At 38.5% G+C, this 26,068-nt stretch overlaps 1 protein-coding gene across 5 annotated transcripts in view; it reads left to right on the top strand.

The window, feature by feature from the left end:
• Window positions 1-24,985, top strand: part of LOC113546300 (NACHT, LRR and PYD domains-containing protein 12-like) — a 43,154-nt gene extending 18,169 nt beyond the window's left edge. Inside the window, exons 8-15 of one of the 5 annotated variants that reach the window (XM_053228307.1) lie at window positions 1,319-1,492; window positions 7,213-7,386; window positions 7,798-7,971; window positions 8,745-8,918; window positions 16,387-16,560; window positions 22,895-23,068; window positions 23,686-23,859; window positions 24,124-24,985. In XM_053228307.1, the coding sequence (XP_053084282.1) occupies window positions 1,319-1,492; window positions 7,213-7,386; window positions 7,798-7,971; window positions 8,745-8,918; window positions 16,387-16,560; window positions 22,895-23,068; window positions 23,686-23,859; window positions 24,124-24,130 (1,225 nt within the window). In that variant the 3' untranslated portion in view covers window positions 24,131-24,985. Of the gene's footprint in view, window positions 1-1,318; window positions 1,493-7,212; window positions 7,387-7,797; window positions 7,972-8,744; window positions 8,919-12,061; window positions 16,561-22,894; window positions 23,069-23,685; window positions 23,860-24,123 lie in introns of those variants that run through there. The other 4 variants (XR_008300779.1, XR_008300778.1, XR_008300780.1 and 1 more) reach the window with 4 other exon arrangements.
• Window positions 24,986-26,068: the final 1,083 nt, after the last annotated feature.

The raw sequence follows: 26,068 nt of genomic DNA, 5'->3' as shown, positions 1-26,068 counted from the left end.
TGGATTCCAACTCAGGAGATATCACTGAAGAGTGTCTCCGCAACACTGCTTGCTGAGATTTTGCACAGACACTGCTTCTGGATATCACGTTGCATATTCCACCAGGACTAACAAAAAGCAATATCCTCATGTGCACCTTTCTAATGGCCTGACATGGTCCATTACAATTCTTTCAAAGGGGACCTCAATTAAGGCTAATGGGTGCAATCGTGCTTTTGGGGTGGCCGGTGGATTCACCTGCTGACATTTGTGACACGCCTCACACCACCTGCATATATGCCCGGCCAATAAAAACAAGCCATTGGCTGGTTTAGGGTTTTATCCTGCACCAAATACCTAGCCATGGGTTATGATGTGCCACATGGAGCAGACATTCCCTATGGCTTTTTGCTACCAACAAATAGGTCATCTCTTCCTTGGTTTAGGTGGGATAGAGCAATATTAGGCTGAATTTGCTGACCATCTGTCACCGGGTCGAAGGCTTGCCTCAGGGTGTTGTCACACAACTGCTCCAAGGGAAAATCCCCAAGGGTAATCCCCGCAAGGGGTGGAGTGGTGGAGTCCTCCCTACTCTCCTTGTCCCACTGACGCAGAGCTGACTTCAATGGCCCTGGCACCACCTCCCCAGCCAATGTTGCCCACATTCCCCACCATGCCTCGCTCCTGCAGGACCCATCGACAAACATTTTTCATACTAATGCCCAAAACCATGGCAAATTTGTCCTAAGAATTAGTGGATGGGTGATGCAAGGACTAACTGCTACCACTACTCTATGCTTTTGACCCCAGAAATTTATCCATATAGGCATCAGTGGATATTTGTGAACATCCATGTACACCTCACCTTCACCAAACTTTCAATTCCCAAAGCCTCGCACTGAATCAGGCTTTGGTGAACCAAGATCTGATTACACCCTGAGTCCACCCGCCTCCTCTCCGACGCTTCACCATACCCCATCTGCCACAAACTCCTTTAATTATCTTTAAATATTTTCCACCTAGACCATTTTGCAGTCTAAAAAACCAAGACATTTTCCGTAACCATGGTTGTTCACAGCAAGAGGTATTTAGATGTTTTATTATTGTGTAATTAAGCTTAGTAACTAAACGGAAATCATTTGGCTCTTTTAGTTTTTGTTCCTCTTGAAGATTTCGTCCTCATAAAGAATAGATAAACACACACATACTAGTTATTGTTCTTATATAATACGTGACTAAGATGATGTATTTTATAGTGATTAAAGACTGCAGTGATGCTTTGTTGAAAAAGTTCCTGCTGAAAAGAGAGAGTGAAATGTGTATCATTGTCTCTCTGCAGGTTGTGTGAATGCGGTGTCTCAGATGAAGGCTGTGCTACTCTGACTTCAGCTCTGATATCAAACCCCTCACACCTAAGAAACCTGGATATGTCTAGGAATATAATAGGAGATTCAGGAGTGATGTGTCTCTGTGCTGTATTGGGGAATCCTCACTGTAAACTGGAGACACTGAGGTAAGATCATTTAAATGATTTAGGACAGCTTTAAATGATTTAGCTTCAGAAATGCTAAAGACCTTACAGTGGGGGACAGTCACATAACCTCGACGTGGATGGTTGCTTAGGCTCAAGCTCTGCTCCTTACATCGTAAATATTTTTTCTGATTTTGTTTTTCTGTATTTTGACGCTTAAGCTTTTGTAGCCATGTCTAAATCGCAAGAAAGCCAGGATTTTCCAATTTTTCATGCCTCACAGCCTCAAGGAACTGGTGCTGCTAAGAAGAGCAACTCTGGCAAAAATGGCGACCCTAGCCAAAACTTGTGACTGGGTTCACTGGGTTGTTCTAGGTTGGTTATATTTCAAAAGACACTCACTGTTCAGTCTCTCACACTAGTTAGACAAATGCATGAGACCCACTTGTCTGATAAAGAACATCTTACATTAAAATACGTTGACAGATCTTCTTCTCTTCCTACACACCAGCTCCACACAAGCGAGATATCGCAATCTTAGTTAGTGAACAATTAGCATTTGTATGTGAATTTCAAGTTAATAACCAAGAGGAAAGAATTGTCTTAATTTCAGGTACATTGCTACGTCAACACATTACCTTACTTAGTGTTTAGTCTCCCAGTGAAGATTCTCCTAAATTTATGTCAGACATAGTATTGCTTTTTAATCGACACAGAAAGGTCTGGGATTTATGGCAGGAGATTTTAACTGCACGTTAGACCACATAATAGACAAATCTGCAGTGTCATTCTCCAATACAAGATCCTCTTCAGCTCTAAAAGTTATGTGTAGGAAGAATGATCTGGTGGATATTTGAATTGAACCCCTTGACTAGAAACTATACTTTTATTCTAACCTTCATGCCTCATGTTCTAAAACTGATTATATTTTTACTACAAGCAGTTTTGTCCATACAGTTTAGTCTTGTTAAATTGGCTCAATTGTCTTGTTGGATCACACTCCTGTCAGTGCCTATACTGATCTTGGTACTCCACTAAGTAAAAGCAGATTCTGGAGATTTAATTTTTTCCCTTCTTTCAGATATTACATTTTGTGATTTAGTACAGCACTGGATTAAATAGTATTGGAATTTCAATAAGAACTGTAGTGTCTCACTGGTTATTTTATTGGAGGCTTTGGAGTCTACTATTCGGGGGCACATTTTAACTTACACTTCATTAAGACAAAAGATTAGAATACAAAACCAGCTGAATTTGAAAAGGAAATAGCATATAAATCAAAGCACATAAATCAAACCCTACTGAATCCAACTGGGCTGCATTATGTAGCACCAGAGCCTGGTCTGGAAGGACAGGTTTGATATTAGCAAAAACTTGCTTCCCAAATGCATTTCCTCTGCCATTCATAAGCTTAATTTTAAATTCATGGGCACTTCACACCTGTTCGTACATAAAAAAATGAGGTGATAGAATACATTCTATGGTTAAAAAAAACTTTCAGATACAATTTCAGAAATCCACTGCCTTGTATCTTCTTGGTATGGGTGTAGAACATATTTAAGGTACAAGGAACAAGGTTTTAAATTTACACAAATTATTAAGAAGAAATTATTATTAAGCTGCAGTATACAAAGTTCAAAAGGCTGACATTGCAGATGACATTACGGTCAAGCCCCACCAATGACTCTATTATTATAGTGTACATCGTAACAGGGAGTCAAAAGTGAAGGCCCTTTGAGTGGCTGGCTCCAGTCCAATTTTTAAATTAAAAAAAAAAAATCTCTCCCTAATTTAGTCATGGCCAATGACCACCCATCAGGCAGCTCTTCCCTATCACACGACATGGGAGGGCAAAGGCTATCGCATGCTTCCTCTGAGGCATGTGAAGCCAGCATGTTTTTGAACTGATCCGCATGCAACATCAGGGGTCTGAGTAACACTCAGAGGAAAGCACTTTCCTTCTGCATGCATGAGCTCACAGCCCATAGCTTGCTAGCGTCACTTTGATTGATAAGGGAGGCCCTCCCTGAGAGCACGGCCAATTTTGCTCTCTTGGGCTCCCAGCCTTAGATGGCTGTGGCATCATCAGGATTCCAACTTGCAATCTCCAGATGATAGGGCAAACGCTTTTCTGTTGTGCTACTTGTGTGCCTACAATTTTTAAGTCTGCCCATTCCCATGTTAGTGAATGGCACCCATGGCAGATTTCTATTTTAAGTTAAATGTCCACAAATTATTTTCAGGAATAGTGTTCATGCCAGTCGAGTCTTATGAATGAGCACATACACATGGACCTGAAGCTCTTAACAGTTCTGTAGCAAAGGCATGTCCTGTTCTGCTGTGAACAGTTCTAACATACCCTTAGCAGGGAAGCTACCACTAGCTAAATTTCTTAATAAATTATTGACTGCATGACCTTACCAAACACTTCAAGTATCTTGATAAGGTTAGTCAGTCACTCTTTTTTAAACGAACTGCACTGGCAGACTTAAGAGCACTTTTGATGGGTAACTTAGTGCAGTTGTCAGAGATAAATCAAAATCATAGACAGTAGCAAATTTTTTCCAAAAAAAAAGTTTGTGTTGAGTGTAAATGCTGACTGCTGTTTGGTACCTTACATTAGCTACATATACATACAGTATATTATTTTCATTAAAATCATGGATAATATCAGCTAGCAAATGCCAGCTCAGTCATGACTCAAGGCTCTAAAATTTTTTCCTGACAAGGGTAAAATCAGTATACCTGCTAAAATTATATGACTACAGTTTAGCATGTTACATACTAATGTTTATTATTTTCAATAAATCATCATTGTGAATGCATGTGTAATGTTATATGGCCTGTTGTCAGGCCGTATGTACTGTGCAAATGCTGGCTCAAATTTTTTGCAAGATGACGGTTCCCATTTCAACTCAAAAAAGGCTTCAAAAACACACGTGAGTTCACTCACATTGTCATATCAGTGTCGGAATCAGTGAGAAACTCCACTTCCCAGAACACACTGACTACAATCCCCAGTTCAACACTCCACCATCATGTTCACATCTCCCTCACTTACTCAGCTCCCACCCAGACAAGTACTCAGGAGAGACCACCCAGTGCAAAGGTTTTCTGTTGCAGTGCTCGCTGAGATTCACAAGTCAAGAGGTCATTCCCGAACAACAAAAAAATCGCCCAATTCATCAGCCTGCTCACAGAAAATGCCCTGAACTGGGCTACAGTGGTTTGGTTCGAAGAAAGGGAGCATCTGTCATTCAACTGCTTCATAGAACTATTTCAGCTGAGTTTTTGATCATTCCCCTGAGGGCCAGGAAATTGGGGAACAACTTCTTGCATTGAATCAGAGACAAAGAAATGGATGGAATGAGCAAGCACTCAATGCTGCCTTTCGCCAAGGCTTAAACTCAGAAGTCCTCATGGAACTGGCCTGTCAAGATGAGAAAATGCCCCTTGATTCATTTATTGATCTAGCTATTTGTCTAGTTCACCTCATTCCCAACCGGGAAGTGCAAAAGGAAGCTTTGGGCTTGCGCCGGAGAGCAACCGCTCAGAGCCAATGCAGCTGGTTCAAACCAGGTGAGAGAACCCCAGCCAAACCCAACTCCACTATCCGCAGGATTCTTTTTTTGTGCAAAAAAAAGGAGAAGGCCTCCGACCGTGTATTGATTACCAAGGATTCAACACAATCAAAATAAAATCTAGAAGAGTGGCATCATTGGGAGGGAGTTGCTTACCCTTTCACTATCTTCACAGATCATAAAAATCTCGAGTACCTAAAGACAGCTTAATGCCTGAAACCTCACCAAGCCCGTTGGGCCTTATTCTTTACCCGCTTCAATTTCACATTCTCATATAGGCCAGGCTCCAAAAACACCTTCCTCCTGCTTTGTGGAGGCTATCACTTGGGACATCTACTGGGAAATAGCCCACACACCAGCCCAACAAATCCCCCCCTTGCCTTTCCTCCAGACAAAACACATATGTCACTAAGCCTAAGGGGTAAACTGATCACATGGGCACACACAACCCCTGCCACAGAGCATCCAGTCACGCACAGGACCTACCGTCTGTTAAGGGTGACATATTGGTCGCCTAACATGTTGACTAGCACCATTGATTCATGACTTCATGCACCGAATGTTTCCAAGCCACGCACCCTACCAGTTGGTAAACTCATGCCCTTACCCATGCCCCAAGGACCCTGGTCTCATCTCACCATCGACTTCATCACAGATCTCCCTGAGTCACAAGAAAATATTGTCATCATGGTCATTGTAGACTGATTCTTGAAATGCCTGTAGACTGATTCTTGAAATGCTTGAAATGCCGCTGCCTGCTTTGCCTACCTCACTCAAAACCACAGAGTTAATCTTCACAAGTTTTCCACTACTATGGAATTCCTGAAGACATTGAGACACTCGGTTCACATCCAGGGTCTGGTCCACCTTTATGGAAAAACTGGGAATCTCTGTATGTTTAACATCTGGTTACCACCCACAGGCTAGCAGACAAGTTGAACAGGCAAACCAGGAGGTTGGCCCATTCTTAAGAACATTAAACAAGGCAGAGACTTGTGAGGGAAGGCACAGTGAGGCCAACAGTCATTCTGAAGGAGTTACAGAGTACAGGGGCTGAGAGTAGAGTGAAGGTGCACCACACAACCATTTCAAGAGCTCTGCATAATTGAAACCGTATGAGAGGGTGGCTACAAAGGAACCATTATTCAAGAAGAGCCATGTGAAAGCATGAGAGTAACCCAGTGAAGATGTTTTTTTTTTTTTTTTGGAGTGATGAGACCAAGATCAACATCCTGTAGTTGGGCAAGTTTCAAAGCAACATGTATGGTGCAAACTTGAAGCAGGCCATACCTCAATTAACACCCTCCCTACAGCAAAACATGATGTTGGCAGCATTATGCTCTGAGGATGCTTTTCATCCTCAGAACCTGGGCTTCTTGTCAAAATTAAAGGGAGAATGGATGGGGCAAAATACAGGGAGACATTACAAGAGAACCTTCAGTCTGCTAACAAAAACTAAAGCTTGGGAGAAACTTAACTTTTCAGTAGGACAATGGTCCCAAACACAAGGCCAAAACAATGCAGGAGTGGTTAAAAACAAAAAAGTGAATGTTCTACAATGGCCAAGTCAAATTCCAGATCTGAACCTCATTAAGAATTTGTGGCACTGTTTAAAAATTGTCAACAAATAACATTTAATCAACCTGAAGAACCTGGCGCAAATCTGGCAGGAAGAATGGTTGAAAATAACTCCCAAACAGTGTGCAAAGCTGGTAGGAACTTACCCAATCACACTTAAAGCTGTTATTGTGGCAAAATGTGGTTAATTACTTTTTAAGGTTATCTGACAAATAATGACTTTTAAAATTTACTTTAAGAGCTTTTTGGTTTGCAATAAAAAATACTGGAACAATCTGTGTAAGTGTAATTTTTAATCCAGACAAATTTAATGACTTTTAAGGATGAATACTTTTGCAAGGCACTGTAAATGTTACTCATAGTGTTTGAAATAATCAGAACAGCTTTCTCATATTTTTCTCATTAACAATGGCATGGGTGCTGTATCTTTTTTACTGCAATATTTATATATTTTGGCTCTTATAGTTAATAATTTCATGACTAAGATGCTGTCAATGATCAAATGATTAAAGACAGCAGTAGCACTTTGATGAAAGAGTTCCTGCTGGACTGATCTGTGTGTCCTGAACTGAGAGAGTGAAGAGTGTCATTGTCTCTCTGCAGGGTGTGTGGTTGTGATATCTCAAATGAAGGCTGTGCTGCTCTGACTTCAGCTCTGAGATCAAACCCCTCACACCTGAGAGAACTGGATCTGTCTAGGAATAAACTCAGAGACTCAGGACTGAAGCGTCTCTCTGCTGGACTGGAGAATCCTCACTGTAAACTGGAGACACTGAGGTAAGATCATCTCTCTGAGAGTCATATGACCTGCTCCTCAGTAAGACACATTCAGACATAATTATGGCCTCATGTAGTTACAATTTCAGGTGAGCATTAAAAAAAACTCAGAAACAGGTTACACTTCTAAGGGTTAATTTCACGTCAGTTTTCTAGTGCAGCTGATTTGAGAAGTCCAGTTCTGTGAAGTATACTACTTTTCAGTCTGCACACTACAAACATATAATGTAATCTATTTTTAATACTATTTCATTTTTTTAAATTATTAAAATCTTTAAATTTTCAAAATTCATAAACACAATTCAAAGTAATACATAGTGATTCAAGGCTGTAGTGACTGTGCTGATGAAGTTTATTATTCTGTGTGTCCTGAACTGAGAGAGTGAAGAGTGTGTCATTTTCTCTCTGCAGGTTGTGTGATTGTGGTGTCTCTGATGAAGGCTGTGCTGCTCTGACTTCAGCTCTGAGATCAAACCCCTCACACCTGAGAGAACTGGATCTGTCTAAGAATAAACTCAGAGACTCAGAAGTGAAGCGTTTCTCTGCTGTACTGGAGAATCCTCACTGTAAACTGGAGACACTGAGGTAAGATCATCTCTATGAGAGTCACATGATCTGCTCCTCAGTAAGGCACATTCTCTAATAGTGAGACAGAAGCAGAGGTTTAGGGTTCAGCATCAAATTTCATGAGGAGGACAATAATTTGACTTCACTGCACACTAATTAATTTGATTGCTATAATGATTCCTAATTATAAATATATAATTCGCACTGATTTGATTGCAAATATTATTTTCTTTGTTTCTCTTTGGAGCTGGACCTGAGAGTGCATTCAGTGTTTGTAATAGTATAAGCTGATCAAACTGTTCTTGTAAATCATTTGATTATACCCCCCCCCCCCCCCCCCCAAATACACACACACACACACACACACACACACACATTTTGTTTTCATGTTTTAAGATGCAGGTTTTTTTTAACAATAGCATAATTACAGCCTCATGTAGGTACAATTTCAGGTTAGCAAAAAAACTTCAAAGTTACAAAGAGGTTAAGATTTAAGGTATTAATGTTGTTTCATTTTTCTCTTGCACTTGTTATTCATGATTTGAGAAGTAACTTTTGTGAAGTATACTATATTTCAGATGGCACAGTACAAATAATTTTGGAATATATTTTTAACCACCATTTAAATTTTTTTTAACTTACTATTTTCAAAACTTACTAAGTTCAAAAACATGATTCACAGTAATGCATAGTGATTCAAGGCTGTAGTGAGTGTGCTGATGAATTTAATGTTATTCTGTGTGTGCTGACCTAAGAGAGAGAGTGAAGAGTGTGTCATTGTCTCTCTGCAGGTTGTGTGATTGTGATATCTCAGATGAAGGCTGTGCTGCTCTGACTTCAGCTCTGAGATCAAACCCGTCACACCTGAGAAACCTGGATCTGTCTGGGAGTAAACTCAGAGACTCAGGAGTGATGTGCCTCTCTGCTGTACTGGAGAATCCTCACTGTAAACTGGAGACACTGAGGTAAGATCATCTCTCTGAGAGTCACATGACCTGTTCCTCAGTAACACACATTCTGTAATAGTGAGACTGAAACAGCAGTTTTAGGTTCAGCATCAAATATCCTGAGGAGGAAAGTAATTTCATTTCACTGCGTCATTTGATTTGTAATTATCTATTCACAATATTAATTGTGTTTTCTACATATTTGATGTTACTGATCTTTACTTGTCTCTGAACTGGAACTGAAGAGCACTTTTTTAATTAACATTTTGATGCATGACTTTAAAAATAATCAGGACAACTTTCTCATGCAGCTTTTTAATAATGACATTGTTCCTGCATCTTCTAATAACAATGTCAGTAATAAAGGAAGCTGACGAAAAGCTTTTAAATAGGTGAGGTTTTTAAGGCTTGAGAAAATTTACTCCTTCGTACTGCAATCTTCTTTCATCATGGGTTCAAGCGTTCAGCTTTGTGAATTGTATGTAGAGAGTTCTTTCTCTCTCTCTCTCTCTCTCTCTAACACACACACTCTTGTACAATTCTCTGTTGCATATTTCGATGCACTTGTGTATTATCTTAGCTAAATACTGTTACACATACAGTACAGTCAACTCTAAACGTAAGCTGCATTTTCTGTTAAAAATAAATCCTCACTGGGACCAGCTAAATGTCCTCACAAGGTAAAAACTGTCACATATTCCTCAGAATACTACTACTTTAGTCCCTCTGAAAACAGAAATACAGTACATAGTCCCACACACTAGGCATGCGACAAAATGTCATTGTCTTGAATATCACAATACAGCATACTCATTCCTCGCGATATCAAGTGAATGAATTTTCTGTTTAATATTCATTATGAGCTCTAAATTCAAAATTTTTGATTTTTGCTAAAAATGAGTTCTAAAATCTGCCTATGACTTACCCACCTTGCCTACTTGTACACCTACGAAAGTGCCTAAACCAGCATGATTGACATATAAAGAACATGTTATGAATGTGTACACCACACATGCTTGATATGTTGCACTGGACTGATTAAGACAAGTCAGTACTTATTACATTACAGTTTAGCTATTTTGTTTTTTACAAAACGGTCCAAAAATCTGCCTGTGACTTACCTCCTTCGTCTACCTAAACATCTACTTCGGGAAGTTGGTTTGGATATGGTTTCCTGATTGTTTGAGCAAGCAGCAGATGTCGCATTCATGTGACAGGTCACTTCTCAAATACACAGCACTCTCAAATGAATTGTCTCCGTCTTGAAGTGAAATAAACAGGGAATTGCAACCAAACCAGCTTCCTGAAGTAGACATTTAGGTAGATGAGGGTAGATTTTTGGACCTTTTGAACCTAGTCATACATAACATCTCGCGTCATGAGAAAATTCGATAAGGAAATACAACAGCAGCCTGACACCAAAATAAAAGTAGCTATTCTACGCTTTACTTCTGGTTAGCTCTTGTCAACAATATCTTTCCTTCTGCACCTGATCTTCAAAAAAAAAAAAAATTAAGTAGTAATTGGCTACATTCATTTTGATCATACTATTCATCGTTTTGTTATGCAAACTATATTGTGTTAGGTATGACCAAGATGGTTGTAATTAAAGCTGACAGCATGACAACTGGGCTCTGAATCGACTCTCACTTAAATATTATGAATCTACTCCCCAGCGTATGAGTCACTAATTAACCCTTTACACTACATCCTCCCTTCTGAGCTGTTCTCATTTTCAGGCAACAGCATACAGTACTTTGGTCTGTTTCCACAAAGTAAACCTACATGAACATTGTGTTCAAAATCCATTCTGTATGCCACCCTAGCTTCAGAATATTTCACTCAAGTAAAACAGCTTCCCTTTTAACAATAACATTTGTACAAGTATGGCAAAAAACCCTTTAACACGTTTTTCTTCTCTCTGGGAAAGATGGGGTAGACGACCCATGCCTTCCACTGAGTGTGGGGGTTTATTCTGCCGCTTAGGTAATCAATCATTTCCTCTATGTACCCACTTCTACACACAAAATCCTCCAGGTATTTAGGGGAATTTGCTGTTCAATGTAATTAGAGTTTGACCTTGACCTTCCTGAGTAACCTCTGGAAGTGTGTGTTCAGGCTATGGTAGGTTACCCAGTTCTGAAATAGGTACACGTGTTGAGATTAAGTCACTGTGATTATGACTGCGATTCCCCTGGGTGAATCTACCAGGTACGATCTGGGTGTATCAGTGTACCGTACTGTCCCGTTTGTTGAACTGTCTCCTTTGTATCTCTCCTTATTTTTTGACTCCTTTCAGCTTATTTGGATCAATCCGGCATGGGTCTAAGGACCTTGAGATGAGTGGTAATGTAGTGTTGGGTTTTCTCCCCATCAGGAGTTCAGCCAGACTGTGACTGACATTGGCTAACGGTTTTGCGTGGTACAACATTAATTCAATTCAATTCAATTTTATTTGTATAGCGCTTTTAACAATGAAAATTGTCTCAAAGCAGCTTTACAGAACATAAGAAACAAAAAGCATGCAAACAGAAACAAAAACATGCAAACAGTCCTAGATGTTAGACAGAATTATCCCTAGTGAGCAAGCCTGAGGCGACTGAGGCGACTGTGGCAAGGAAAAACTCCCTTAGATGATATGAGGAAGAAACCTTGAGAGGAACCAGACTCAAAAGGGAACCCGTCCTCATTTGGGTGACACTGGAGAGTGTGATATGAACAAGATTGTTGTCTTCCTCAAAGTCCTCAAAGTCCACATAGGGTTGGCAGCGATGCTTTGAACACCCAAATCCTCACGAGGCAGAAACCGGCTGGAGCAGGTCCATCTCTGGATGCCTCAGGATCCTCATAGGGTTGGCCTCGTCTACTGGAGCTGGCACAATCTCTATGTGCCTCGGGATGGGTAGAAGAAGGGAAACAAGTGGAAAAGGAATTAGCGTAGCTGCTGTTCAAATATTAGTAAGCCCTAAGTCATAATTTGCAATTTATCAGATGTACTGAAGCACAAGGTTATGGTGTGTGTTAAGTGTATGCCTGGCTAAAGATATATGTCTTTAATCTATGTTTGAACTGGGAGACTGTGTCTGAGCCCCGAACACTGTCAGGAAGGCTATTCCAAAGTTTAGGAGCTAAATACGAAAATGCTCTACCTCCTTTTGTAGACTTTGATATTCTGGGAACTGCCAGAAGTCCGGAGTTTTGAGATCTTAAGGAGCGTGGTGGATTGTGACGTGTTAGAAGACTGGCTAGATACGTTGGAGCTAAACCATTTAGAGCCTTGTATGTAAGTAGTGCTAGTTTATAATCAATTCTAAACTTAACAGCCAGTGCAGGGATGATAATATTGGGGTTATGTGATCATCTTTTCTTGACCTAGTAAGAACTCTGGCGGCTGCATTCTGGACTAACTGTAGCTTGTATATTGAAGATGCAGGACAACCACCTAGCAATGCATTACAATAGTCCAGTCTGGAGGTCATGAATGCATGAACTAGCTTTTCTGCATCACATACAGATAAAATGTTCCTAAGCTTGGCAATGTTTCTAAGGTGGAAGAAGGCTGTTTTAGTAATATTGGAAATATGATTTTCAAAAGACAAGCTGCTGTCTAATATTACACCCAGGTCTTTCACTGTTGAGCTAGTAGTAATAGAACATCCTTCTAAATGCAAGTTGAATTGAGAGAGCTTTTGTGTACTGGTTTTTGGACCAATAAGTAATATTTCTGTCTTATCACGATTTAATAACAGAAAATTATCAGTCATCCAATCTTTTATATCTTTAACACACTCAGTTAATCTAGACAATTTATTTATTTCATCTGGTTTTGATGAGATGTATAACTGGGTATCATCAGCATAACAATGGAAACTAATCCCATGTCTTCTAATGATGTTACCATTAGAGCTAGGCATGGATCAGCAGCTTTGTTGAAAAGATTCTTTACAGTTCTCACCACTCTTTCAGCCTCACCATTAGCTTGGGGAAAACTTGGACTGGTAGTTGTGTGAGTAAATCACCATTTTTTAAAAAAAAAAATCTGGAAAGAGTCTGCTATAAACTGGGGGCCATTATCATCACTTCTGATGGGGTGCCATGTCTGTTGCTTTTGTCAATGTGAGCTTGGCAGATACTGATGTTCATGCCACTGAAACAAATCAGCTCCCACTTTGAACCATGATTTCTCTGGAAAGTCTGCACATATCAATATCTCTTTAAGATTGGTTCGCTCACATATATCACATTTTCCCACTAACTGCTGAAGCTGTGCACTAAGACCTGGCCACCACACTGATTGTTTAGCATGTCCTCTGCATTTGGCTATGCCTTGGTATGCCATGTGCAGCTTTTACAGAATGTCTTTTTGTAGTGATTTAGAAATTACTAGTCTTTTTCCTTTCAGCAACAGTCCATTTTCTATTGTGAGCTCCCCTGAGAAAGGGTAATACTACTGCATGATGGAACTGATGTGGAATTTGTCTGGCCACCCTTAAATGCAATATTTTTTCACCTCATTGAGAACAGCATCAGCCACATGCTGCTGCTGGATTTCCCGGAGTCTGTTCTCCGTAACAGGTAGGTTTTCTATGACTGTCTTCACATATGAATCAATATCCTGCTCAAGCTTTCTGCTGCCATTCCCCTCTTCTGGAGCTCTAGAGAGTATATCAGCTGTGGTGATATTTTTGCCTAGCCAATGGGAAATGGTGTAAGTGCACTTCATCAATCTCATGCGAAGTTTCTTGATATGTGGTGGTATCTCACCAGGTTCTTTGATCCCAGAGAGGCACCAGCAGTTTGTGATCCATCTCAAAAAAAGAAAAGTAAGACCGATCAGGAAGTCAGAGATATGTTCACATGTCCAGGTAATGGCTAGAGCCTCTTTTTCGATTTGGGCGTATCTCTGCTCCATACTTGTAAGTGCTATAGATGTATATGCTATGGGCTTTAACTCTTTGTTTTCTTGCTTTTGAAGTAACACTGCTCCCAGTCCATATGATGATGAATCAGCAGAGACAATTGTGTCAGCTTTTGTATTATATAGGGCCAGACCTGGTGGTGTAATGAGTTGCCTCTTGATGCTGTCAAAGGCTCTTTTTTGTGGCTCTCCCCAAAACCACATATTGTCTTTCCTCAGAAAGTCTCTCGGTGGCTGTGTTTTTTCTGCAAGATGGGGAGAAAACATTCCAAGATGGTTAATCATTCCAAGGAATCTCCTAAGCTCACTAGTGCTTGTTGCCTGGCTCATGCATGTGAGCACTCTCACCTTGTTTGGACATATGACCCATCAATGATCTGGCCCAGAAACTTTATGCTTCTCTTGGAGAATTCACATTTATCGTTGAGCATCAGACCAGCTTTTTGTAGCTTTTCAAGTACTGTGAAGAGGTGGTGATCATATAATATTTGTGTTGTCCCAAACACCAAAATGTTGTTCATGTGGCAAAGCACATGATCCAGCCCTGCTAGGATTTGTGATAGTCTTTACTGAAAGTGTTCTGGTGCTGATGCAATGACAAAGAACACACAATTAAAACAGAACCTTCCAAATGGGGTAGTAAAAGTCCTGAGCAAGGCAGAGCTTTTTGATAATGAGATTTGCCAAAATCCAGAGTTTCATCAGGCTTTGAAAAGACTTTTGCTCCCTGTATGTGTATCTCCCATTTCCCAGCACTATTTAGTTTTGTTAAATACACACAGGTCCTTACAGTTTTATTCACTTTTGGAACAACAACCATACCTGCACACCAGTCAGTTGGTTGTTTAACCTTGGAAATCACACCTTGCAGCTCCATGTACTCTAGCTCCCTTTTCACCTTTGACATTAGATGCAAAGGAATGTGCCATGGCATAGACAGCAGAAAGGACCGTGCATCAGACTTTAAAGCAATTTCATACTCCCACTCAAGTTGACCTAGGCCTCTGAATAATTTGGGGAAATGCCTTCTAACTGACTCCTCTAAGTTCAGGCTTACTGTGTCGATCCTGGCTACTACACCTAGTGCTTTAATTGCTGGCCCACCCAATAGAGCTGCCTTCAGACCAGACACAATGTAAATGTCCTTAATTGAGCTTGTACGGTTTGTGCTAAGCTTGCTTGTGAACACCTCAATAACTGGCAGTGGGTATTGTCCTAGACCGTGCAGTATTTTTAAAGTTTTCTTCAGTTTACTGAACAGTCCTTTTTTGTTCCACTCCTCAGGCACCACTGTTACATCTGCTCCAGTGTCAACTTTAAACAATGCATCACTGCTACCAAGTTTTAGACTTATCAGACAAGGACTGTCTGTTGTGTCAGTGTTAACTGCGCCAAGGAAGGCAACATTTCTTTCTGCTCAGGTGTCCTTTGTGTACACTTCATTAATAGCCCCAGACCTGCATAATGTCCTTTCTTTTTGCATTGTTTGCAGCAATGGTGTAATGTAACTAAGTACATTTACTCAAGTACTTTAAAAATTTGAGGCACTTGTACTTTACTTGAGTATTTCCATTTTATGCAACTTTATACTTCTACTCCACTATATCACAGAGGCAAATATTGTACTTTCTACTCCATTACATCTGAATGACAGCTTTAGTTACTAGTTACTTTTCAGCTTACAATTTTTCATACACTTCCTGTCCAGTGAAAACTCATATCTCCAAATGTGTTGATTTTGAATGTTTGTGATAAACTGAAAGATTAAGTTTTATAGTTTGAGAAAATTATGGGTTGAGAAAATTGTTTTATTTCTTAATCTAAATAAACTATTTAAGACCCCCTTGGATTAGCTGAAAAATGCATTGTCAAAAAGCTGAAAACAGGGCTGTTTTTATGAGCTCAACCCCAGCTGAACCCTGAGTTCAGACTGGCCATTTATTCAGCTGCTTAACTCTTCTTTTAATTGTTAAATCTCTGCTGCTCACAAACAGCAGAAACTCTACTGCCACTTTGCCTTTAAAGTTGGATTTAAGCATCTCTTGCTGCTTTTAAACCAGCTTGTCTGATGAATGTGGGTGATTGCTCTGTCCAAGGTAAGTCCTGCATCCATCTGAAGTTGCTCTGATAACTTCTTTTCTCGCAGTCCCACAACTAATCTATCTCTGATCATTTGGTTATGCAGCTGACTGCCACAATGTTCTGCTATGCAATATAGTGCAGTAATAAAACTGTCTGCTGTCTCTTGTACTTCCTGGTATCTTATATTAAACTTTGCACATTCAGTTGTTATGTTCCTGCGAACCACAAAGTGTCCATCTACCTTAGCCTTAACAGTGTTGTATTCACTGGCTTCAGCATGTGTGAGCTGCAGTGATGTGAGTATGTCCTCTGCCTCTTGTAAATAAATGTAATACAATTATTTACAAAATAAATGTATTACAATTTAAAATGTAATGTTTTGATTCTGTATTTCATAGTGATTAAGGACTGCAGTAACACTTCTGCTGAACTGATGTGTGTGTCCTGAACTGAGAGAGTGAAGAGTGTTTCATTGTCTCTCTGCAGGTTGTGTGTTTGTGATATCTCAGTCGAAGGCTGTGATGCTTTGACTTCAGCTCTGAGATCAAACTCCTCACACTTGAGAGAACTGGATTTGTCCTGGAATAAACTCAGAGACTCAGGAGTGAAGTGTCTCTCTGTTGTACTGGAGAATCCTCACTGTAAACTGGAGACACTGAGGTAAGCTCATTTCTCCTGCTCCTCAGTAAGTTTGATTTATACTTCAGGATGTATGTCAGGACGTCAATGCTAACGGAGGGCAATAGTGTCCAGCTGCAGACCCACAGCAGCAACAGTTTCAGGACAGGAGCGCAACAGGCAATGACAGGCTACTGATTGGAAGGTCACGAGTTCAATCCCCAGCACCACCAAGCTGCCACTGCTGGGCCCTTGAGCAAGGCCCTTAACCCTCAACTGCTCAGTTGTATAAAAAATGAGATAAATGTAAGTCGCTCTGGATAAGGGCGTCTGCCAAATGCCATAAATGTAAATGTAGGCAACAGACAACAGGCAGTCACCAGGTGGAAGTGATTTTCTCTTATTTGACTATATTATGAGATAATAATATTTCCTTCATGTTCATGTTGTTACAAATTGTACTTAAAGACACAGAGTATGAGTTAGGGTGACTGCCAGCCTGGCACTGCTGTCCTGAAACTGCTGGCACTGCGGGTCTGCAGCTGGTTACCATTAGCCATGCGCTGATACATTAGGGACCATCATTAAAGTGCTGCAAAAAAGGAAAATGTGAAAAGAGTGACTTTAACCGCCTGATTTCAGCAGCATCTTACTGCATGGGCGCTATGAAATTCAAGCCATTCCAACTAACAGCTGCCTACACAGAAAATGATTGAATTTTGCAATTATAAATAATTAGATTTAGAACAATAGCTCAAAAACAATACATGCCTACTACATTCTATTTAACTTTCTTTGTAATAAAAATGTAATAGATTTGTTCAGTAATAAATAATAATAACATTATTATTATTATCATTATTATTATTATTAATCGACACTAAGAGAAATAGAAAATGGTCATCAGATTATAGATTAGAGAGTGGCTTAGTGGTTGCTATGGTATCATGTCCTCAAGATTTTCTGCAAGTTTCTGCAAATTGAACAATATTAGATTACCAGACAACTGTTAGTTTGGACACTATACTGTATCTTATCTTTTTTTGAAAATATTTATCAATCTTTGGAAAATATGTCCACATTCTCCGAATGGATGAGTATGTTGATTCAAATAGAACACTGTGCACCTTCTCATGATTATTTTAGTGATTTTTATAAATGTTACCGAAAAAAGTATTATGCATGTTCTCTAGGATATACTAGTCTTCTCATTTTGGCAACTTTAGCTGTTACAGATTTTAAATGAATTTTTACTTTTTACAAAAACATTTTAATAGCTTCTAAACAGTTGGCAGTATTGAGCCAAAACAACTTGTAAATGCACCATCTGGGAAAATAGTACACACTTTGCTTTGGCAAGTTTAACTTATGTAATTTGTATAAATTTTTATTTTGCAAAAAAATTAAATCAGTTCTAATCAGTTGACTTTATTGATCAACTTGTACAATATTGTGCAACTTCTCTAGAATGTACTACACATTTTAATTTGGCAAGTTTAACTGTTACTGATTTTTAATGAAATTTTATTAAGAAAAAAAATTCAATAGTTTCTAAAGAAATGAATGTATTGATCTAAACCAGCGTAGAAATGAATATGCACTTTCTCTAGAATGTACTACAGTCATTACTTTGTCAAGTTTAACTGTTACTGAATTTTAATGAATATTTGTTCTGAAAAAAATTTCAGTAGCTTCTAAAAGGTTGAATGAATTGATTCAAAGCAACTGGTACAACATTATGAACCTTCTTTAGAATGTATTACACTCTTTACTTTGGCAAGTTTAACTTGGTGAATTTTTATGAATTTTTATCTGGAAAAAAATTCAAAAGCTTCTTGAATTTATTGATCCAAATCAACTTGTATAATATTTAGACCCTTCTTCAGAATTTACTACAATTTGGCAAGTTTAATTGTTACATAATTTGTGTGAATTTTGATTTCACACAAGTACTTTGGCAAGTTTAACAAACTAATAGATTGAATCTGTTTAAACTGAGATTTTTACAGTGTTATTAAAGACACCAGTCTGAGACGCTAACAGAGTGAATCGGATTAAACTGAATTTTTTACATTGTTATTCAGAGGTGGGTAGAGTCAGCAAAAAGTGTACTCAAGTAAAAGTATTGTTACTTTATAATAATAGTGACTAAAGTAAATATACTCATCAAAATAACAACTTGAGTATCAGTGAAAAAATAATCTCATAACATGACTACTGAAGTAGTAAGTAACTTCATATAATGATTTATTACATCTATGATGTATTACATTCAAATGTATCAGAATATCAGCTATGCCCAAAATAAAAATTTAAAGTGCTGGTGTAATAAACACAACGTAAATATGCTCATTCAATACTAAATCATATTCTGAATAAAAAAAATTCAAAAATAATAAATTATGTATTTACCAAATAACATAAATTAAATACCAAATAACACAGATTAGCAATTTTGCCACAGGTTAGTTTCATAAATTTTCCAAACTAGCTTAATGATAATAACATCTCATCAAAACATTTTCCTTAACATAAATAACCAATACCAAAGTCACGACACAAAGTTTGCTCTCTAAAAACTTAACAGTCCTGGTCTTTATTTATGTTTGTCCATTTGTGTGTGTCTGAAACTTTGTGCGTGTCTGTGTGTGCGTGGTGTGTGTATATGTGTGTGTGTGTGTGCATATGTTTGAGAGGGTGAATATTGATCTTGTCTTAAAGAGTCAGTCAGGATGGTGACTGTTGAGCTAGCTGACTTTGCAAAATTTTTGCATTCAAGTTGGGATCTTTTTGCAGTGAATAGAAGACCTGCATGACTAAACAGTCTCTCACATCCTGCAGATGCTGTTAGACTTGTGTTGATCTTGATTGACAACTTCTTGATTTAAGGAAAAGAATGCAAAAGATCCATATCTCCTGAGGTTGGACATGAAAGCTACTTATCCAGCTCTCCAGTCTGTGAATTTCCTAATGTCATGGATACAAAGAAGTCATCTTCATTAGAGTGACTGTTGTTTGAGTGGGTATCGTCATCCAAATTGAAAGTGAGGTGACTTTTGATGTAGTCAGCCCCTGTGGCAAAAAAAATAGAAATGGTATTTTAATCTGGACATTCTTCTGTAACTAGCAACTGATAATATAAGCCATGTAGTCTAACCTGTACATAGATGAGTAGTCTCTAAATCAAAGCCAAATGACTCCCTCTTGAATTAATAGATACATTACCATCTTTTAAGATGCTCTCCTCTCTGGTCCAGCATGTTCTGAATTTTGATAGAAGAATAGCTGCAGCAATCAGCTCAGGGTCCTTCATGCTCTCTCCAAAATGCTTCTGGATCCCCTGTTGTAGGGCTTCAAGGAGTGGTCCACAGACTTTGCAAGTTGGCTCCAGCCTCTTCAGCTTCTCCTGTAGCTGGTACAGTGTTGGGAGCAAAAAACCCATATGTACAGATGATTCTCCTTGAAAAATGTTCAGAACCATGGCAACTGGCTTCATCACAGCAGCATATTCATTCAAAAAGCCCATCTAAGGTGGATTGAACCTATCAATAAATTTTATAGGCAGAGACTTATAACTTTCACACAACAATGTAAAATAATTTTGTTGTGGGCAGGAACAGACTAAAATGGTGTCCATAATTACTATTTAAAAGCACAGTATGAAAATATATGTGTTTTTATATTTATTTCTACCACCCTTTACTGGTCCATTCTTAAAATGAGTTGTAAGGTCAATAGATGTATCATTAGACATGATGTTTCTTACACCACCACCACCACAGGTTATGTTTACAAATTAAAGCTAGAAAAGTAATAATCAACTTAGTGGGAAATACTTGTGAATCTATGTTGCTGTGTTAATGGTTATTAGCACATTTGAACAAGTAAATTAACATACTGTATATTTACCAAATAATGAATTTCTGACAACTTACATCTTGATTTTAATGCTGTGCATACATTCCAGATTGCATTTTCTCCTTCCTCCTTCTGGATATGCACCAGTATTTCCACTGAGAGGTAGAGGGAGCTTCAGCGGGTGTCATAGGGTTGAAGGAACTGTAGTCTGCACTCCAGAGTTTCAAATGCCATAGTGGATCTGCTGGTTTTGTTCCACAAAGCGTGACATTTAGCAAAAGCAGACCAAGAGAACCTCTTGTATGTTCACAGTCAGCTACTGCAGCACTGGCATCAGTGGTTGACACAAGATTCAGGTGATGGCATGCACACTTATGCCTTGGAAGGTGATACTCCAAGCCATTGTTGTTATTTAAAATAGAACAGACATCCTAATACTCTTTTCTCTATTCTGGAGCATTTTCCTCAATTCTCACTGGTTTCTTCATCGCTCTCCCCATAAACTCTAAAGGCCTTCAGGAAATTTGATCCACTGTCAGTTGTTGACCTGGTCACCTTTTTTTGATACTCTGAATGTATTTCTTCTAATGCCACAGCAAGAACATCAGTTGCGTGGGAGCCTTTCATGCATCTGCAAGCCAGCCCAGCAGAGCACCTTGCTACAGAGATCTGGTCTATCCAGTGACAAGTGACACCTAAGTAACTACGTTGTCCTGCACTCCAGCAATCTGTGGTGGTTCACAGACCTCAACCTTTTAATTATCAAATCCTTTTCGGTCTTTGCAGCTTCCTGAATTTTCAAGCACAATGTTTTCCTTGTCATTACTGTGCACTGAGGTTGCAAGGATTCTGTCATAGTCTTGAATGATGGTACATACAGTATGAAATTGAGAAATACTTCACATATGAAATTGAGCAAAACCTTGTCAAATGTTGCCTGCATCACCCATGGGGCAGAGAGGGAAAATGCACTGATGTTTGCTTTCTTCATGGGAGGTTCATCAGTAGGGGAGGAATTATGCTTTCTTGGAGTTGTGGAGCTCTGAAATTTCCACTATTTTCAGCAGACAAAGCAGGCAGTGCATGATGTAACTATTATTCTTAGTAGTTTGGAAAGAGAATAGAGTCTGAAGGTGAGGCCAGAGGTGTAGGGGTACTGCTACATCTGCCTCAGGAGCCATTTCTTCAGCCATCTTGTGAAAAGGAGTCATGGAGCCTCCACGGTAGAAGGGTGTGGTTTATTTAAAACGGTGAGCTAAACATAGTCATATAAACATGTATCAAAGCAGTTGACATCATAGAAGATGTGCGTGTGTGAAAGTCGCGAGAAGTGTGTAGTTTAATGTAACGGAGTACAAGTACATTTTTTTAATCGTAAATGTACTGAAGTAAGAGTGAAAAGTATTATGCATTAAAACTACTCCTATAAGTACAATTTATTGGAAAAAGTACTTAAGTACATGTAACGGAGTAAACGTAATGCATTACTACCCACCTCTGGTGTTATTAAAGACACCAGTCTGAGACACTTACAGAGTGAATCTGATTAAACTGAGATTTTTACACAGTGTTTTTCATCCATTTCTGTTGCGAGCTGTTTTAAGGTTTATAACTGGCTACACTTTCAGAAGCAGTTTTGGAGCACAAGCTAACCTATAGAAGACAGAAAGTTCTGGATGCAATGTGGGAAATTTTTTTGCACTTTATTGTTTAGAATTGTATTGTATAAAATTTCAGATGTATTTTGAACAGTATTACTCTGATTAAAACAATATTCATCTGAATCTGATTAAACCTGCAGAAAAAAATATCACAACTGCTAATCAAACCTGTAAATGATGTAAAGGATGATCTCCATCTCTGGTTGTCTTTATCTGAGCCTAGATTTTTCTTCCGAGACAGAGAGAGAACCTATTCATTACAAAAAAGGGATTAATTTAGTGTTGTAAATTATAATAAACAACAGTTCATTATGCCAACATAATGTTTCTAACATTATTTACCTTCATAAATTTCAGTCTACTTGGACTTTGGCATTCAGAAATGAGATTCTTCTCTAATCCATTTAATTAATTTTAATGTTACTCATGTCATTAAAAATCATTAAGATAATATTTCTCTTGCAACTTTTTAATAATGAAATGTTTACTGCATCTTATAATTAAAATCTCAGTAATAAAGGGTGCTGACAAAAGGACTGAGGAAATGTACTCCTTTTTACTGATATCATTTCATCACAGGTTGAAAAGTGTTGTTATGTATAAAGATACATATGTATGTTCCTGTTGTGTGTATATTAACTTAGCTCAATAATCGTACTCCTACAGAAAACAATAACCTTAACCTCAGTCAGTAAAAAGGAAATTGTTTGGCTCTGTTTCTTCTTTGTTTAGATTTTCTCCTGGAGATATTTGATCATGCACACAAAATAAATAGAATTTGACGAAACTGTTCCTGCTGAACTGATCTGTGTGTCCTGAACTGAGAGAGTGAAGAGTGTGTCATTGTCTCTCTGCAGGTTGTGTGATTGTGATATCTCAGATGAAGGCTGTGCTGCTCTGACATCAGCTCTGAGATCAAACCCCTCACACCTGAGAGAACTGGATCTGTCTTGGAATAAACTCAGAGACTCAGGAGTGAAGTGTCTCTCTGCTGTACTGGAGAATCCTCACTGTAAACTGGAGACACTGAGGTAAGAACATCTCTCTGAGAGTCACGTGACCTGCTCCTCAGTAAGACACATTCTCTAATAGTGAGATTGAACCTAAGATTTTAAGTTCAGCATCAAATATCCTGAGGAGGAAAATCATTACATTTTGGAGCACATTGAACAATTTTCCCCATTCCTCCTGATCTGATCACAGTATGTATTCAGTGTTTGTAATAGTATAAGCTGATCAGATGTAAATCATTTGAATAAACACACACACATTTTGTTTTCACGTTTTAATATGTAGATATTTTAACCATGACATAATCCATCATTTATAACATGAATAATTTCAGAAGTCTGCCAATAAAAAGCTCAGAAAGAGGTTATAGGTCTAAGACTTAAGGTTTTTTCATTTTCACTTTATGGTTTGTTCTGTTCTGTGAATCATGTATGCAACATTTTTCACACACTATATACAAATAATACAATCTATTTTTAACCACCATTTCATTTATGAGTTATTGCTCTTTAAAATTTTATAAAAATGATTCACAGTAATACGCAGTGATTTAAGGCTGTAGTGACTGGGCTGATTAAGTTCATTATTCAGAGTCCTGAACTGAGAGAGTGAAGAGTGTGTCATTGTCTCTCTGCAGGATGTGTAATTGTGATATCTCAGATGAAGGCTGTGCTGCTCTGACTTCAGCTCTGAGATCAAACCCCTCACACCTGAGAGAACTGGATCTGTCTTTGAATAAACTCAGAGACCCAGGAGTGAAGCTGCTCTTCAGTCTTAAAGATGACAAACTTTACCAACTCCAGGATTTGAAGTGAGTTACAATCATTTCAGATAAATGTGTAAAAAAAATTAAATATATGAATATTTATAGCGATTAGTTTTGCTTAATACTTTTTTGCTTTTGAAGGGAAAAATCCATAAAGATTTTATTGTAAACAAGTTCATAGTCACTAATTTCTGTCTCGTATTTTTAAAATTTGAAAACTTATTCAGAACAGAATTCAGAATTATATTGGATGCTTCATCTTTGTGCTCAATGCTTAAAAATGAAACTTTTGTTTTATTTTACTTTTAGGGTTTAAAGTATTTTCATCAGATGCAGACTCCAAAGAAGCCATGTTTATTAAATGTACTCAAATCATAGAGGCATTTCCTGGACATTTTTTCCCTCATGTTGGGGAATGAAGAACAGTTTGTTCATTTTGCAGAGATGTGCATTTATGCTTGGTTGGTGTGATTCTTCATGTGCCTTAGTGCCTTTACAGAGAGCTGTCGCAACACTACCGTCAGGAATAAGCGCTTACTGTACTGAAGACAAATTAATTATTAACTTCATCATCATTATCATCATCACACAATTCCACAGTGATATTGTACAGAATCCAGACATCATGACAGGACTCAAGTTCTGGTTAAGGTTCCAGTAGAGGTCACTAATTGCAGACTTTCACTAGTCTACACTCCAGGCTTCAGCCCCCTTCCTTTGCCACCTTACCACTCTATCACATCTTCTGTCTGAAAGACTCCAAAAGAGACCACCATAGCTGAAGCAGTGGCTATTTACTTATTGATTATTTGTTGAGAATTCTGGCATTCAGTGTTCTTATGTCAATTTAAGTCTTACCGTTCTTGTAAACTGTACAGTTGAACAGTGTTTTTAAATGTTAGTAAAGACATCCTTCATTATTTTTTCCCACAGGCCATCTCCCTCATGAACAGTTAATATGGAGACTAACCTTTTAAGGGCAGTTGTTGGGTTATAGTGCAATATATGACTGCTACTTTGTAACCGACACATACTGGTTTGCACAACTGATTTTTTTTTTTTAACATACCCGTTGGACATATGCAATACTGTGTACTGGTTATATTGGTCTACTCCGCCCCTTTTCCCCCTACCTTTTCTACTTTAATAAATGTCTTTATTATATGTTGTACCCCGTTGTGTGTTGCACTCATTGTAAATACTGGAAGCACCTGTAAGCTGGAAAAAAAAAACAGCAAATAAGGCTGTTTCTATTCTAGGTTTCTATTTCTATTAAAGTGGGAGAGAAGTGGGAGAGAGTGTGAGTGTGAGTGTGATGGCCCTCTCTCTCACACACACACACACACACTCACTCACATGCGCATCACCATGCTCCTGTCTCCTCCTTATATTCATTTTGCATACATTATCTTTAGTATACTTTGTTTCAGTTCACTCAGTGGTTTACATATTTGCATATTAGTAATCATTACACATCAAGACTCAGACTTGGTTTATTTCTTATACAAATACTTTATTAATTCCAGTGCATTATTAACTGGTTGTGTACACATTCTTGTTTATGTTGTACTGTACACACTTTTTTTTAATACTGTTTTTGTTTGAGTTTAAAATTACCATTGTGTGGAATGAGCTGAGGAGTGAATGGCTGGAGCTGGTCTGTGGTGGTTGTGGAATCTCCGATGGAGGTCCGTGCTCTTAAAGGACCGGCAATAGACACCATGACTCTCCCGCACATTCAACACATTCAACATATTCTCAAACCAGAAGATGGACCTGTCAATATAATTGAACCAGGGGGCACATTTTAATCCATTATCAAATGAATATTTCAAAATGGTATAGGATCAAACCCCCTTACATCAGTTCACAGTGAAATACTCTATAATCACAACAGAAATTAATTAATTTTACTGTAGAATTTTAAAGTAATTGCTGTTCAAAGTCACTGGATCTGTGATTAATAATTGAACCAGTATGATGGACATTTTAAAAATGGTAGATGATCAAACCCATGTAGTTTAGCTCACAGCCAACTACTCTATGCTCAGAATAAATATGAATAAAATTTACTGTAGAATTTTGTACTAATTGCCATTCAAAATCACAAGCTCTGTCAATTTGAATAGAGCCAGGACTCTACAGGGTGTCCAGAAAGTCCCCATACATAGGGGACTATGTATGCCAGCACCACGTCAGTTGTGCCTTCATCAGTGGATGTTCGTAGACGTCCAGTTCTCGGCAAGTCTGCAAC

Source organism: Pangasianodon hypophthalmus, chromosome 23 (assembly GCF_027358585.1).
Source record: "Pangasianodon hypophthalmus isolate fPanHyp1 chromosome 23, fPanHyp1.pri, whole genome shotgun sequence".
In the NCBI taxonomy this organism is placed as follows: Eukaryota; Metazoa; Chordata; class Actinopteri; order Siluriformes; family Pangasiidae; genus Pangasianodon; species Pangasianodon hypophthalmus.
The sequence above is the reverse complement of the archived record's forward strand: the minus strand, read 5'-3'. Positions and strand labels throughout refer to the sequence as shown.